This window comes from Rhinolophus ferrumequinum, chromosome 2, assembly GCF_004115265.2.
Source record: "Rhinolophus ferrumequinum isolate MPI-CBG mRhiFer1 chromosome 2, mRhiFer1_v1.p, whole genome shotgun sequence".
NCBI classification, from domain to species: domain Eukaryota; kingdom Metazoa; phylum Chordata; class Mammalia; order Chiroptera; family Rhinolophidae; genus Rhinolophus; species Rhinolophus ferrumequinum.
The window spans coordinates 61053515-61069332 of record NC_046285.1 but is presented as its reverse complement, the minus strand read 5'-3'; the positions used below and the strand labels follow the sequence as shown (position 1 = coordinate 61069332).

Here is a 15818-nt window from a genome sequence, read left to right as displayed (position 1 = left end):
GGTAGCCAGATAAAATACAGGGTGCCCAGTTACATTTTGATTCCAGATAAACAAAGAGTAATATTTGCATGTAAGTATGTCCCACGCAATTGTTAAATGGGAGTCCTGTGTTTTTATTTGCTAAGCTGGCAACCCTGTTGACAATCTTATCAGAAAAGTCACAAGCTGATTTTTCACTGCCTTCCTACAGGTGATCATCCTCAAAGCAGGAGGAGGAGGAGGGGGAGAGGGAAGTGGAGGTGAGAGAGAGGAAGAAGGAGGATGGGGGGTGGGGGGGCGGAGCAGATTGCCAAGAGGAATAAGAGAATGAGACTGAAGTCTCATGGGCATGCATTAGAGCTGTGATTAATTTTGCTTCCATTGTTAACTCTGAAGCTTCCTGGATCAAGGAAGGAGCTATGATGAGAAAAGCCACCTGCTAATAATATAAGTCCTCGCTAGCAAGTGAAGAGAAGAGAGCTCTCGAGAAACAAGGGGAGAACAAGTCTATACTATAAATTCCTATTTCTTCATCCAAAATGCCAACAATTCTGTTCACTAACAAGAACAGGGGGACAAATTTAGAGTCAAAACGTTTGCTTTCTTCCATGATTGGATACTGTGGGTTCAGCAAAATAAGTCTGTGGTTACAATTAGATCATTTCTTTTTACATGGTTCTGGCTGTTAGCCTTCCAGCAGCCAGGTTGGGGTGAAGGAAGGCTGGGAGTGCATTCTTCAGGACTAGCTTTGTTGACCAAACAAAATTCACCTAGTTAATTGTAAATGAGTAGAATACAAATAAATCTGGGAAAGCTATTGTCCATTCTTCTTAAGAGGAAAACCCAGTTTGTTTTTCTCCAGAACATCTAAGGTGATGATATTAATCCCTCAAACACCTGAGCCGCAAGCCTTCAAGCCACCGGCATTGCTTTGGTTTTGCTCCAGGTAGGCAGGAGATACTCTATGCAGTGGCTTTGTCAAGGAGTCCCAGCCCATACAGGTGTTTTTGTTTGTTTGTTTGTTTGAAGTAGTGACCACTTTCAGATATCTATTTCCCTCCACCCCCCCCCCAATATATCTCCCTCTTGTAACATGTATGTGTATTATTCTGGAGAAACAAAGAACAGTCACGACATGATAAACGAACCACCTTAAAAAAAAAAAACCAAAAACCTGATACTTAACTGCACTTCTCAAATGTGGTCTAATTTTATGACTATCCCATGTCACTGCCATCCCTGCATCATGAGTGGCAACCACAGGCCAGGAAAAAGAAAGTATCAAAAAGGCTTAATATATTGACCAATCAAAATGAGGATAGCATTTTGGTAGAGGTGGACGATAGATCAAGGTGAAGAAAAGCTGATGGTCATCTGACAGTTCTGATCTTCTGGGTTTGAATCACTTGAAGGCCCAGTAAGTTACACCACGTATCCACATCAGGCCCCGGCAGAAGGGCCTAGATCTAAAGGGAAGCACTAAAATCCTGCAAGCCCAGAACTAAGTAGGCTGTCTACAAAAGGTAAGAATTCACGTTTATTTGAAAAGGTAACTAGTTCTATCCCTTAATTCAGTCTCCTCCACAGCCCCTTTCTTACCAACTTGCCAAATGGCTCAAGGTGAACAAAAGCCAAGTGTGTGGCCCATTGGAATTAAGGGAACAGTTAGTTTTGCCAGGGATGGCTCCTGACAGGGGAGGACAAGCGAGCCACTTACCTTAAACCGGTCGACAGCAACCGATGCTTCTGAGAGGGATTTTACTGAGAACGGAGTTACTTTCAAAGCAAAAGTCATAGAATTGAAGACAGTCACCACTGTAAAGGCCTGAAAATAAGAAAAGAGAAGAAACTGAGCCTGACTAGGTTACGCCACCCAAATAACAAGACATCATCAACTTCCTTTCAGGTTTAAGGAAGGCTGCAACTTGACTGTCAAATGTTGGTATGAGTCAGATACATTGTTTTTAAAGGTATAAAGATACGGGACATTCAATTAAAATTCTCAGTACATCTGAACCACAGGATGATCTGTATTTTCAGAATCAACCCCAAAGTCGGGCTGACTAAAAACCACCCATACATTATTTGCATATTAGGGCTGCATCCTCCCTCTTCCACTTTTCAGCTTAATCACGTGAATGAAAAAATAGCTTCCGAGTATTGGGAGAACCTCCAAATCCAGAAACAAGAGGACCAGAGCATCACTGTGTGTGGTTTTCCTAAATCTCCCCAAGTCCTGAGGGCGCACTCACCTGTGCGGCTGTCAGATCAAAGCCAAGGATCATGTGAACAGAGAATGTCACCACGCTGGCAATCACCATCACGATGGGAGCCACACCGACAGTGATGCTCTGAAAGTACCCAGCTTTTTCTAAAATCCGCCGTTCCTCCTCTCGGGTTTCTAAAAATAAAAGGCAAGCCAATTTCTAAAAAGCAAGCCAAAAGAAACCTGTGATATTGCTCCTCTGCTACCAACCAAGACTTGGTAAGTTGTCAGCGACACATGGGTTTTAAAACAACCCTTTAACACCTGTGATGCTAAGACTCAGTCACTATGACTATCAACTCCTATCGTTAGAGCTGGTACACAAGCCTGAGGTTTGACACGGATCGAATCACAGGAATGAATCTAAGCAAGCAGCACTACGTACACAGTATGACGCACATCTTCTGCCTTAGTCTGATTCATCTTGCAAGTGTCTTACGTTTAGAAGATACACCAATTGTATCTGCAATTGGCAGGTATTTTTGCTTATCTGGCTGTTGTTTATTTCTTGCCTAGATACTTATAGGAAAGACTGTACAACTGTAATTAGAATTAAAAAGGAGCTAAGATTTATTTATTGTATGTTGGCACTAGCATAGAGCCTTCACACAAAAAGCAGGAAGGGTGATCGGAAGAAGATGAGCGAAACACAATTTCTATAGGCAGAATAATTTTCTTAAATATTTGCAAAACTGACACACTTATTAACAGAGCAACCCTACAGGAATTAGACCATGACATAGGAAATGTGATAATAAAGTGGTGACATGTTTTCAAACAAATGTTTAAACATAAAAGAAATTCTTCTGAGAGGCTATGCACTGATCTTAAAGGTATTACCACTGCTCAAGACATTGGGAACTACCTTCAGTTAGCTCATTTGTCATATTAAAAAAAAAAAAAAATCCAAGCCATTGCTGTAACATTTATCATACACTTTGTCCAAGGCTATAATGAAGAAGAAGGCTCTTTTCAAACTAAAACAGGTAAAGACACCAAAGTCAGGGGATGAAGGATGAATGGAATCTCAGAGAAGATTATAAAAACTACAGAAGCTAGAGCCAAAAGGGACCACCAGCTAACAACCACCTACACTTGGCAGATGTCCAGTTAGTATCTATTTGTTCCACACTGTTGGCAACGAACTCACTACTTAAGGAAGCAGCCTCACCCACTGCTGGATACCTCTGAGTGGTCACGTTCTCTGGATGACCAGTCACACATAATGTTTATGAACTAGAGACAATGTTCCTGCAGGTTTAATTGACAAGCCGAGCAGTGAAAATGAAACAGCTTCCTTGATCTGAACACTGTAGTTCTACTCCACCTAAAATTGCATGAACTTTTTAGGTGCCATATATTCAGGTCAGCTCATTATGAGGTTATGGTCAATTAACAGCCCATATCTTTTATACTGAAATTAAGTTTATATAAACAGCCCTGTCGTGCAGACAGGCCAGGATGTACACATGCCTCCTGTCTTTCTCTCGTCAGCAACAGGGTTCTCACCCTGGCTGCACAGCTCCAGAGCTTCTTTTGGAAACTCTAAAGTGTCTTCTAATATATCCTTCTTAAATTTCACCTGTTTTTTAAGGCCTATCATTCCAACTTTTGTGGAGATCTTTTTGAATGACCAGTCTGTGCTAATTAATTATCCTTCCAAGCTTTGTGGCATTAACATATCACAGGACTGCACTGAATTTGCAGATCACGATAGGGCCAGGCACTGAAAACCTTACGACTCAACATAAATCAATGTTTTGAAAAGATTAAAAAAAAAACAAAAAGCAAAACAACAAGCCATGAAAACCCTTATAAGCGAGTAATGGAGCTAGGTCCAGAGTCCAGCTGTCTTGATCCCCAGACCAGCGCTTCTCCCAGCAGCCCCCCGCCCCCCGCCCCTGGGATCTCACAGCTAACTACCTCTGGTACACACACACCCACAGAGTGCAGAGGGGAGAACTTGACCACTGGACTGTTTTCTGTGATGTCCTCATGGCCAGACCAGAAAATTATGGGCAGGGTAAATATAGATAGGGATCTTTGCAACTAAATGAATCACTCATAACCAGCTGAGTTATCTTGGGGGTAAAAAAAAAAAAATCACAATTTTCTCAGGTCTAAATTTCCTCATCTCTGAGATGAGGTCATAGGTTCAAGTCTCTAAGATCCCTATCAATGTTAAGCTCGTAAAATTGTATTATGAGAATATAAATTATGCTCCTACGACATGGAGATTCCCGGTAGCTAATATGCTTAGGAAGCAAAGAAGCCAAAGTCCTTCTACCACGTACACGAAGGAAGTCTGTACACTTACTTTGAACACTTTGAGAAAATGCTTTGACCCAGGCATACATTTTAATAAATTTAATGTAGGTGAGGACTTCATTCATCTTCTGGACACGGTCATCTGTAGTGGTTACACATTTTCTCCTGAAATAGGCAGTGATCCGTGAAACAAACATCTGAAAGGAAGAGGAGACGCCATGCCAACTCACAGCTTACCAAACTTAAGAACTGTCTAGTCTTTCTGGGAAATAAATTTGCTTAAGATTATAATAAATAAAATGAGCACAGTGTAGTTGTACTGTTTTTAATGAAAAAGTTGTCTATGAAATTATAATCAAATATTATTTAATTCTTATCCCCTTGTACAGAAGTTAAGACAAATAAATATTTGCTCTCAATAGAAGCGCAGATAATGAATGTGACCAAAGGAAACCACGACAGCTGTGTCAGTTAGCAACAACTTAGATGGACTGACTCAAAAGCTCCCATTACCTGGAGGCAGGGTCTACCTGCTGGCCTTCTCTTTCACTCAGACTCTCTTTTTTAATCTCATGAGGAGCTACTGCCTTTATTCAAGTGATACCTTATTTTCTCTCAAGTCAAAATTCTGCCTGTATAGACTGAACACTGTCTAGCAATTCTAGACTTCTCCAAACCAGGCAACTGCTTTGAGGAAATTTCCAGTAAGAGATGTGATACCTCAGTGGTACCTACTATATATAACCCAAGAAAAGTAACTCATCTGAAGAGAAGCTGCCAAAATACAGCAAGGAGGCTTACTCACCATTGCTGGATAAAAGAGGATAAAAACAGCTGATCCTAGGAAGCCCGTTGGTCCCAGAATAATTACATTATAAATCATGCCCAAGATGGCAACAATGGGTCCTCCAGCCAATAAGCTGCCAACGGCGGCTGCCTCAAACATCCTCTGCCCATCGTTGGAGCACAGGTTGATGAGCTACAAGACACAAAGAGCGGTGAGAAGACCCTGTAAGAACACAGGCCACTTGTCTCAGGAGGAAGATAAAGGACAAAGCAGGCACCCAGAGGAAAGAAAGCTGGGAGCATCCTCTTTGCCCTGAAGCAAATAGCCCTTACTTACCTCACCCACGGACTTCTCTTTAATGTTCTTTAACTTAAGGATCTTCTTAAATGCCATGGTGAGGATGGCCCCCCGCAAGCGGACACCAGTTCGGTAATTCAATGCCCAAGTCAGTGCAAGTGACCAAGAGCGCACAATTTCTGTCAGGAGGAGGCCCAGGACTAACAGCAAGCTGTACTTGAGGTTAGAATCTGTGGCCTGGGAGTACTCCAGGAGGTGTTTCACCATGAAGGCCTACAGGGAGAAACACACACCACTCTCAACATCTCCACGGCACCCACACACCACACCACAGTTTTATGTTAAGTTAGAAAGAGGAGGCAGCTTCACTGTTCAGTGCTAAGTACATAAGCAGAGAAAAACCTCGGTGGACCAAATATTACTGACAACTTGCCTGCGGTCATTTTCTCAGGGCATTTTGCAGGAGGTAGGACTAATTTGAAACTTTCTTCCTTAAGGACACCACCAAAACAATTACTCTTTCTAATGTAACATAAACCTGTCCATGAGCTGAAATTAATTCTAAACACGTGGTCATTAAAAAGTATATATTTGACCTTATTCCAGTATCTCCACACATGGATACGTTTCTTTAAATGAAATTAAGACCTTTTTTTGGATCGTTTCAAACGTGCTTATTTGATAAAAAGGAACAGTGTACCTACAGTTGGACTGGGGAAGAGTGAGAAGTGCATTTGCAAAACATTCCTGAAAATAAACATCAGCAGTTTAATAGCACAGAAGGGAGCAAACAAAGCAGACTATCACAAATCCAGAGACCCTCCCACGGGCCCTCCCCTCTCCCCGCTCCCTCCCAAAAACAAAAACATGTTACCTCAGGTAGCATATGTCTAACACCACCTGCAGTGAGGAAGGCAGCCAGCCCCCAAGAACCACCGAGTGCCACCTCCAGCTCTGAGGTCCTGCAACGCCGGAGCACACACTCACACAAGGCACATTCAGCAACAGGATTAAATACCAGGAAGTGGGAGGTAATGTACTTTTATTGAAAATGAAAAAAAAAGTACCATCTTCAAAGAGCATCGCACAGACACTGTACAACAGGAGGAGCATTGTGGTAACATACATGGGAACATACAGAGTCGAGTTATACAAGGCTAGCCATCTAACAGGTCATCTGGCCTCCGACCGTTGTTTTAGCTACACAAAGTGGAAATACAGAATAGAACCAATATCTGTTTCCAGAGTCCGGAGTAGTACATCAAGCTGACAGCACTTAATCGGTTAGGGCTCCTGACGTTGCAGTGAGTCTGCAATGGAGTAGATTCTCCAGGAATAAAGACCTTGCTGCTAAGGAAAGAGAATTAAAAAAAAAAAAAAAAAACACCAAAAACTTCCCAAAGAGGTAACTGCATAAAATCGCTGATGCTATTGGTTCCCTAGGCGGTGAGGAATAACTTCTGCTCAGGACAGAATATAAAAATCTAGGCCTCAAGGAAAAACAGGTGGCATCCTTCAGAGTCTTTTCAAGTCCTTGCAGCTAAAACTGATCTTGCCAAAAATGAAACAAAACAAACCACAACAAAAGAAAGCCAAACCAATCCCCCACCCTGAAGGAAGGAAAAAAAAAAAAGAATGAAAACCCATCCACCCATCTATCCCAGGTCCTTCTAGCAAAGGGTACTGTAGCTGGAAGCCAGCTCTGAATGACAGACAAAAATGGAGGCCACACACAATTGTCCTGAGGCAGCTATCGCTGAATTCCAGAACCCAGGCCCTCTCTGGGTTAACTGGTATTTCTCATTTTTCCTGAGAGGAAATTAATACCAGATAGCCACTAGATCCTAAGAGATCCCCACCAATCAGATTTATGTCAAGTCTCAGTAAATAACCTGATCAAATAAATAGGAGATTTCAGATTCCAAGAACTATTGTATTCCACCTCACCCTTCCCTTAGATTTTTAGGTTTATATCCATTGTTTGGGTCACCACTGCATACAGCTGGGTTGTTGGTTTACTAGCAAGAAGATTGGCTTCTTTTCCAGTATGCAATCCAAAATGTGGAACTGAGTCACTGAGTGGCAGGGTCAAAACCCCATTTTCCTCACGTGAAGCAACTCAGTAAGATGGCGGTGCAGTAAAGCATTTTCTCACACACCTCGGCACCGATGGAACAGTCTCCAAAGGAAGGCGTGAAAGGACAGCAGGTTGTAGTGTGGGGTTCCTTCCTTCCCATACCTTTAGAGTGCCATTTTTCAGCACAGATAATAGCATTAATATCTCCCACAGGGGAGGAGCAGAGGGAAGGTAAAAGACATAATAAATGCTTACACTATGCAAAACTTTCAAAGGGGGGAGAAAGAGGAAACAGATTAAAGAATTTCCAACACATAGGGTTTTTAAAAAACAATTACATTTCAAACCATTTCGCATGGGATAAAGAAAAAAAGGTTTTCATGGTAAATCCAACCAAAATTTAGTTTTATAAAGTTACAAATTTATCATGTAAATTTATACAAACTGGGAGAAAACTTGAGATTGTCAGCATAGCTGTCTGGCTGTGGAAAGCATTCCCAGTGAATAAACATTACCTTACCTGAACTCTTGGCGAGAGATTCTGCCCAGCTTGACTCTCTCATTCTGACCGCAGAATACAGCCAATCCTGAAAATTCTAAAGAACAGCTTCTGTCACTGGTTCCACTACAGAGAGACTCCCCCCAAATCCAGATTCTGACAGCACCAAGCAAGCTGCAGCTGGAGAGAGGTTGGAAGGGTGGAAAACTTACCTCTCTAGAGGTTTTTCACTGTCCTTTCCCCAAAAAGCCCTTGAGCAGAGTTAGCATTCACCAAGAGATAGCACTGCAGGAGGTACCCTTCTCTTGCAGATCTACAGGGCGGATGCTAATTCTTTACACACCAATCATAGGTCAGGCCTGGTCTTTTAAAACTGTTTTAATCCAAGAAGGCCACAAATCATATCTGTAGGTTTGGCAATTTGGCCCCTCCTCTTAGCTCAGGACCGTACCCTTAGAGATTCTGGTATTCCATGGACATCATGGTGACCCTTGGACATCCTGCACAGAGAGCTGGTCCACTGGCATCACTGAAACCTTGGATCATCTTGATCATAAACTGCTGTCCTTGGCTGGTCAGCAGTTTAAAAACAAAATACAATAACTCAATTGTGTTTTACTAGTTCTGCATACCAAGGTTCAGTGACGTCTGAGGGAAGATAAGAAATATGCCATATTTGGGGAGTGGGTTCTTATATAGATTTCTGTAAGAACAGACAAAGCCAGTTTTAAAGTTGTGCCATATTAGCAAATGTGCAAATATCTAAAAGGGGTGTTCCTCAAAAGGATTTAAATCCACAAACAAGGTAGGCTCATTGCTAGTAATAATCTCAAAACCAGCCTGATTCTTCAATTTCCAATTGAAAAGAAATTTATTAGAATGGGAGCTTCAAAAAAACAAAAGAAGTTTGCATTGCTTACAATTTTAAATCTTTGTATTAATTAGAGAGACTGTGGACAGGACCAATGTTTTCTCGACTATTCTAGGATGCACTAATACAGGTCTTAAGGTGCTCTTCCCCAATAGGGTAGAGAGAAGGAAAAGCGTGCTGCTGTTTCCCATTAAAGGAAGACCCTGTCAGCTTTCCCTGGCATTTAGAAGAGTTTACTAAAGATTAGCATTCCAGTGGGCTGTGCCTTAAGAGAGATTAAGGAATATACAGATGCTCAAGGGAGAGAGGCCCCCGAAGTGAACATGCATAGGTAATTTTTTTCCCAAGTAAAAAGTTAAAATCCCAACAATCTGTGGAATAAATTTTTGGTTTTTGGGTGGGGGGGGAGCCAATGAAGTTCTTGCATTGGCCAAATGCAATCAAGAAAGCCTGCGCAGTGTGCTACCCAGTTTAAAGAATTCTATGAAAGATCAGAGCAGCCACCAGCTCTGTAGTGAAACAATGACAGAAGCTCTTCTTGGGGGAAGCTGGCCCTATGAAAACGTTTGCCATTTTGGTCAGTGACATAATATTCAGTTACATGGTCCCCCTTACTTAAAACTTACACAAAAATGTGTTAGTTGGTCAATTAATGTAGAAACCCAATACCAGAAAAGTAGAGTTCTCTGCTTCAGAAAAGAGATCAAAATTTTTAAAAAGGCATCAAACATTAAAAGAAAAAGAAAAACAAACACACAAAAAAAAACCCAACGGAAAAATTACAAATTAGTTTTACCTAATCACCATGCATCTGAGGCACGTACTTACCACACCATGAACCTCCAGCTTACCCACACACGGAAAACGCACAGTATAGTAGCACTACTGCTCCGATGCCTCAAGGCAAATATGTAGAGAATAGATTTAATCAAAGTCTCAAGTGTAAGGCAGCACAGCGGGTGTAAGAAACAGATGTCCAGAAAACAGTGTGAACGTCACTCTCTTAACCTACTCTGCTTAGGTACACACTAGCAAAACAACCACGGCTGCCACCCCAACACTTGCCACACACTGTACACTATAAACCAAACTTAAAATGGACTCCAGGTTATGCTCTAAAAACCTCAACAGTCCTCTAGTTTCTTCAGCATTCATTTGCCACAGAACCATCAAACATGTGACAACTGCCTCCAGGCGTTTGGTACCGTCCCCAGCAGTAGTTCAACAGCCTATGTCACACAAGGCTGCTCTCGCCCACTCACAGCACTGAGAGACACACCTTTCTGAACCAAGACTGTCCTTTCACGTCACCACACAGCAAAGGAGCACAGTCCTGTGCAGAACCAGAATCATTCAGTTTCACCCCCACCCCAGGAAAGCAAGCCAGTTCCATTGCACACTGGCAATGCGGCCCCTTCATCCTTCCAACTTCTGACAAGCCACCATTCACTCCAAAATCAACTGTTCCCTTTCAACAGACCTGAAGGCATCTCTAAGGCTGCTAACTAGCCCAAAGGTGAGCACAACCCCTGCAACAGAACAAGAGTGTTAGAGCTGGCCATGGCTGGGCCCCTGGAGACTGCCAGAAAGGATGGTTAGAACTTACTGGTCCACTGAAGCCAGCCAGCTGCGTGATCATCAGGCACACGATGGAGAGGACGAGCCTGGTGCGGCAGAAGATCCACACAACCCTTCGGAGGGAAGCAGCGTCTGGCCCAACTTCATTCAGTTCTTCTTGCCACAGTCTCTCTAGTCTTAACAAGGGCACATGTCCTACGTTACACATCTCCTCAGAGAATATACACATCCTAGCTTCCCTCCTGACATCACTTTTTGTCTCCAGCCTTTGATACCACTTGCGCAAGTCTTTCCTTTAAAATTAAGTCCATAGTCTTCAGCTTCTGAAAAAAATACCCTTCCTAGGTGACTACATATTTACCCTGCATAGCGAGCCTCTCAGGATACAGAAACTGATGAGAACAAAAGTCCACCCAGAAAGATTACCCCCGAATAGAATTTGTTTGTGGATAAGAACTTCCTTTCTCAAGGGTCCCCAACCCTTTCTCAAGGATCCTGTGGTGAAATGTAAAGTTGTAAACTAGATTTTAATCATGATAATCAGCTACCACAAAAATGTATTCTGTCACAAGGCAGCAACATAATCTCCCTGCAGACTCAGGAAAAGAAGCGGGGCTGAGAGAGAGAGAGAAAGCCCGTGGTTAAAACAGGATTAAAGGTGAAATAGGAGATAAAGCAGAAGAGCAAAGAGAAAGTCATCCCCAGGCTACCCGCCCTCCATCAGCTAGCTCAGATCCTAAAAGGACACAGAGGTGAGAACTTCACACTGCTGGACCCACGCTCTAGCTCAGGCCCTACGCATCCGGTATGTGGGAAGCCAGGGTGGACCAGAGACGCCTACCTTCTGCTGTTCACGTCGGAAGACTCGTACTTGGACAAAGACCACACGTCCTCCATTGAAAGCTCCCGCTTCTTGTGGGCCAGGCGGGCCAGGGGAGAAAGCCAAGAAAAAGTCATACAGGAAAAGAGCCCTGCATTGTCCACTGGGTGCTGGTGTCTAAGGAGAGAAAACCCAAAGCACAAAACTGTCAACACACATGGAGAGGCCAGCTGGCATTTATAGTACACTGTTTAGTAAACAGAGCTCCTGACTAAAAACCGGGCTCCCCAAATGGTCTCATCTTAGCCTGAACTTTCGAAACTGCTTATGGTGCTTCACAGGAAGTCATTAACCAGCAGAGCTTGGAAGTAGTCCGAATGGGCTTACTTGGAAGTGGTCCGAATGGGCTTCAGAGCACCTAAGCTGTGATGGTACTTTCCTTTGGGGTGTTCCTCATCCAGGATTCTGAGCTGAGAATGCGTGGAGACATCCAGAGAAAGGCCCTCAGCTCGGGCTGCTGTTTCCAAGGCATCTTGGCATTCCAACTGTTTCAACATGTGGGGAGAGAAGGCCAAGCACAGTTAGTGAACATCAGAAAACAGACAGGAGCAAAGAAATCTACCTGACACAACAGCTCAAACTGCAAGCCAGATTCATCTTAACTGAGAAACCTCAAGGATCAGGAGTTAAGCACTAATGTGTATGATGTGAACTTGCTAAGAACATTACACCAGATACTTAAAACTTCTAAGCTAATACTTTTGTGTGTGTGTGAGCATTTTAAGGTTCAGAAAAATGGAGCAGAAAGTACAGAGTGTGCCCACATACCTCCTCACCTGCCCTCTCTCCGCCCTGTCCGTTTCCCTTTATGAACACCTTGCATTAATGTGGTACATGTGCCACTGCTGAGCCAATACCAGCCCATATTAACTGAAATCCACAGTTCACCTTTAGAATTCACAATTTGTGTTGTACATTTCAAAATTTATATTTAATCGCCAAAGTGTTTTATCTTACACTTCCCAATGTGGCCTGATCGTCAATTACTTCACCACTAACTACAATGTCTTTTGCCCATTTTCTATGACAAAAAATTCAAGATCGCCACCAATTAAACAGCCCTGTCATGCGGATAGGCCAGGATGTACACAGGCCTCCTGTCTTTCTCTCTTGTCAGCAACATGGTTCTCACACTGGCTGCACAGCTAAAGAACTCCAATTCCCAGATATCTGCAGCACGAAGCAGAGGGTCTACAAAGTTGTACATATTTGCTACAAAGCTTATAAATACCAATTAACCAGATTAACAAAAATGCATGTAATTCAATGTCTGACTGTGGCAGAAGAGGGTAGGCCAAGAACCAGGATACGTCTATCCTCATTTACTCTAAATGTAACTCAAAGTATATGCCTTCCTGGTGCAGAAGCAGAAGCATTATTTTCCTCAAGAAAGGATTATAAATTCATCATCCTTTTCTTGCATTATCACAAATATTTCCAGCAATTATTGTGAAACAGAAAGTAAGCCTAGATCCCCAAATCAAGAAGGAGTTGAGAGCTGCAGTACCTAACACACCGTGCCTTACACAAAGTAGAGTCTCTATTGTGGCCTACCACCCAGAACAGAGGCAACTCAAATATGAGCTGAACTGAAAGGGCAGAATTCATGCATGGCGTCATAGACGTCCGTGCCTAGAGGGATCGCTCCTCAAATATGACAGCTTTAGCTCACAGCATAGTTACAGCTAGGCGCCCTGCTTAGTATCGGGGAAACTGGGAAGCACATTCCTTTCCTTCTGTCAAAGGCAGGGCAGACTAACACAGTAAACACAATGACAAATGAGTCAACATCAAGAAAAAAATTAACTTGTACAAAGTCCTTAGGTATAAGGTGAACATTTATCTAGTGGTTAAGGACATTGGTACCTAATAATGAACTAAATAAATAAAGACTGCTGAGATTCAAGTACTCGACAAAGGTGTCTTGTTGCGTTTTTAACCTTTAGCTCCCTATAACCACAGGGAAGAAAAGAAAACCATTGTGTTGGGGGCAGCCGGTTAGCCTAGTTGGTTAGAGCGCGGTGATCTTAACAACAAGGTTGCTGGTTCCATCCCCACAAGGGTCACTGTGAGCTGCGCCCTCCACAACTAGATTGAAACTACTTGACTTGGAGCTGATGGGTCCTGGAAAAACACACTTAAAAAATAAATAAAAGTTTTAAAAAAAGAAAACCAGTGGGTTGATAAAGGAGAAAGTTACACTAAAAATACAAACACCTACTATAATAAGGAAGGAGAAACTGGGAATATGTACAAAATAGGCACAGAATGTTACAACGACCAGCCTCATTTGGATATCCAAAGCTTCAGAGGTGACAAAAAAAATTAAAGTAATACCACTTCAAGGGCACATTGGATATCTGCCAAAATGGATTACATGCTGGGCTATAAAGCAAACCTCAACCAATTTCAAAAGACTGACATTATACAGTGTATGGTCTCTGACCACGTTGGAATTTAATTAGAATTCAGTAACAAAAATAACCAAATATTCCAAATATAACCAAAAATAACCAAAAATATTCAGAAATTATGCAACACACTTCTAAATAACACAAATTAAAGACATCAAATGGAAATCAGTAAATATTCTGAGCTAAATGGTAAGAAATTATAACACCATCAAAATTCGTGGGACACAGCTAAAGCAGAGCATAGAATGAAATTATGGATGCTTTAAAAACATATATTAGGAAAAAAAAGAAAGTGAAAAATCAGTACTCAGCTAGGGCTTAGCAAAATTTTCTAAAATGGGCCAGATAGTAAATATTTTAGGTTTTGTGGGCCATGGATATTATGTAGGTACTTACATTACAAAAGAAAACAAATTTCCACAAAATGTTTACTGACAAAATTCAAAATATAGTAATAATAACTGACTACTTTTTTGTGTGTGTAATACGGGTCTACTAATGAGAAGAATTCTATTCTTTTACACAGGGAATAACATTTCATTTAATTGAAGTTTAAAATGGTTTTCCCTTTCATCAAAATCGATTGCAAATCTTCATCGGTTAATGCCGATTTATAACGAGATTTTACAATTTCATCTTTGAAAATGTCTTTTCACATGGATAGGTACTGCCGAATACTGAAAAGCACTCCATGAGTATATGAGTTAGTTGAGCATATTCATCTCTTTGAAAGCATTCTAGAATTCTATTAGATTTTTCTCTTGACATTTACCTTTATCATGATATTACTCGGCAGATTAATCGCTTCCAATTGAAAGTTGGGTGGAAGCCACTGAATGCCTCAATTAAATGGATTTTTTTATCATGGCAAATATATATAACATAAAATTAACCATTTTTACCATTTTTAAGTGTACAATTCAGGGGCATTAATTATATTCACAATGTGTACAACCATCATCATTATCTACTTCCAAAATAAATGAATATTAAAATATGCAAATTTCCTTTGTACTTCACTGAAAAACACTGCTAGAACTGTAATTTAAGTTCTTATACACAGAGGATGCCAAAAAAATGTATACACATTTTAAGAAAGAAAAACTATATTAAAATTGTAATAATATATACCGATAAAAAAAGATGAATGTTAAGTCACGTTTGATTTATACAATTAGAAGAGGTGCTCAAAGTGGTTACCATCAGCATAATTTTAATACAGTTTTTTCCCTTCTTAAAATGTGTATACATTTTTTTGGCACCCTCTGTATATATCCACTACAAATTTACATAGGAATGGAGATCTCACTTCTTGTTTTAACTTTCCTGTACAATAAATATATAAGGTAGCTTGGCATTACTTATGCTTCAAACATTAGCTGTCATGGAATTTACTTTATCACAGTACCAATTTATATTCCCACCAGCAAATGTATGGGAGGCCCCGTTTCTCCATATCCTCGTCCTCACCTCTGATTGTCCTTCTTTTTTATATTAGCTATTGGAGTAGGTATGGCTTGGTATCTCATCCTGATTTTAATTTGCAGGATTTTAATTTAATTTAATAAGATGTTAATGATGATTAACATCTTTTCCTGCGTGTATTTGCCACCCATGCATACTTTTTGGTGAAGTGCCTGTTCAAATCTTTTGCCCGTTTTCTTTTTTTTGTTTGTTTTTTTGTGCCTGTTTTCTAAGTGAATTATTTTCTTAATGTTGAGTTTAGAGAGTTCTTTTCTATTACAGATTCAAGTCCTTTGTCAGATGATTTGCAAATATGTTCTCCCATTTTATGGCATGTATTTATCCTCTTACTTAATAGGGGCAATCACAGAGCAAAAGTTTTGAACAAGCTTAATTTATTGACTTTTTTTTTTTTAATGGATTGTGCTTTTAGGGTCA

At 41.2% G+C, this 15818-nt stretch overlaps 1 protein-coding gene across 5 annotated transcripts in view; it reads right to left on the bottom strand.

Annotated features, from left to right (window-relative positions):
* Positions 1-15818, bottom strand: part of ABCC5 (ATP binding cassette subfamily C member 5) — a 79713-nt gene that overhangs the window by 46012 nt on the left and 17883 nt on the right. For 4 of the 5 annotated variants that reach the window (XM_033091022.1, XM_033091047.1, XM_033091030.1 and 1 more), the window contains 8 exons: positions 11830-11987; positions 11464-11619; positions 10651-10798; positions 5637-5870; positions 5319-5492; positions 4563-4710; positions 2232-2380; positions 1697-1804 (listed from right to left, as the gene is read on the bottom strand). In XM_033091022.1, coding sequence (XP_032946913.1) covers positions 1697-1804; positions 2232-2380; positions 4563-4710; positions 5319-5492; positions 5637-5870; positions 10651-10798; positions 11464-11619; positions 11830-11987 — 1275 coding nt within the window. Of the gene's footprint in view, positions 1-1696; positions 1805-2231; positions 2381-4562; positions 4711-5318; positions 5493-5636; positions 5871-6301; positions 6345-6471; positions 6560-8194; positions 8271-10650; positions 10799-11463; positions 11620-11829; positions 11988-15818 lie in introns of all 5 variants that reach the window. The other variant, XM_033091054.1, reaches the window with a different exon arrangement.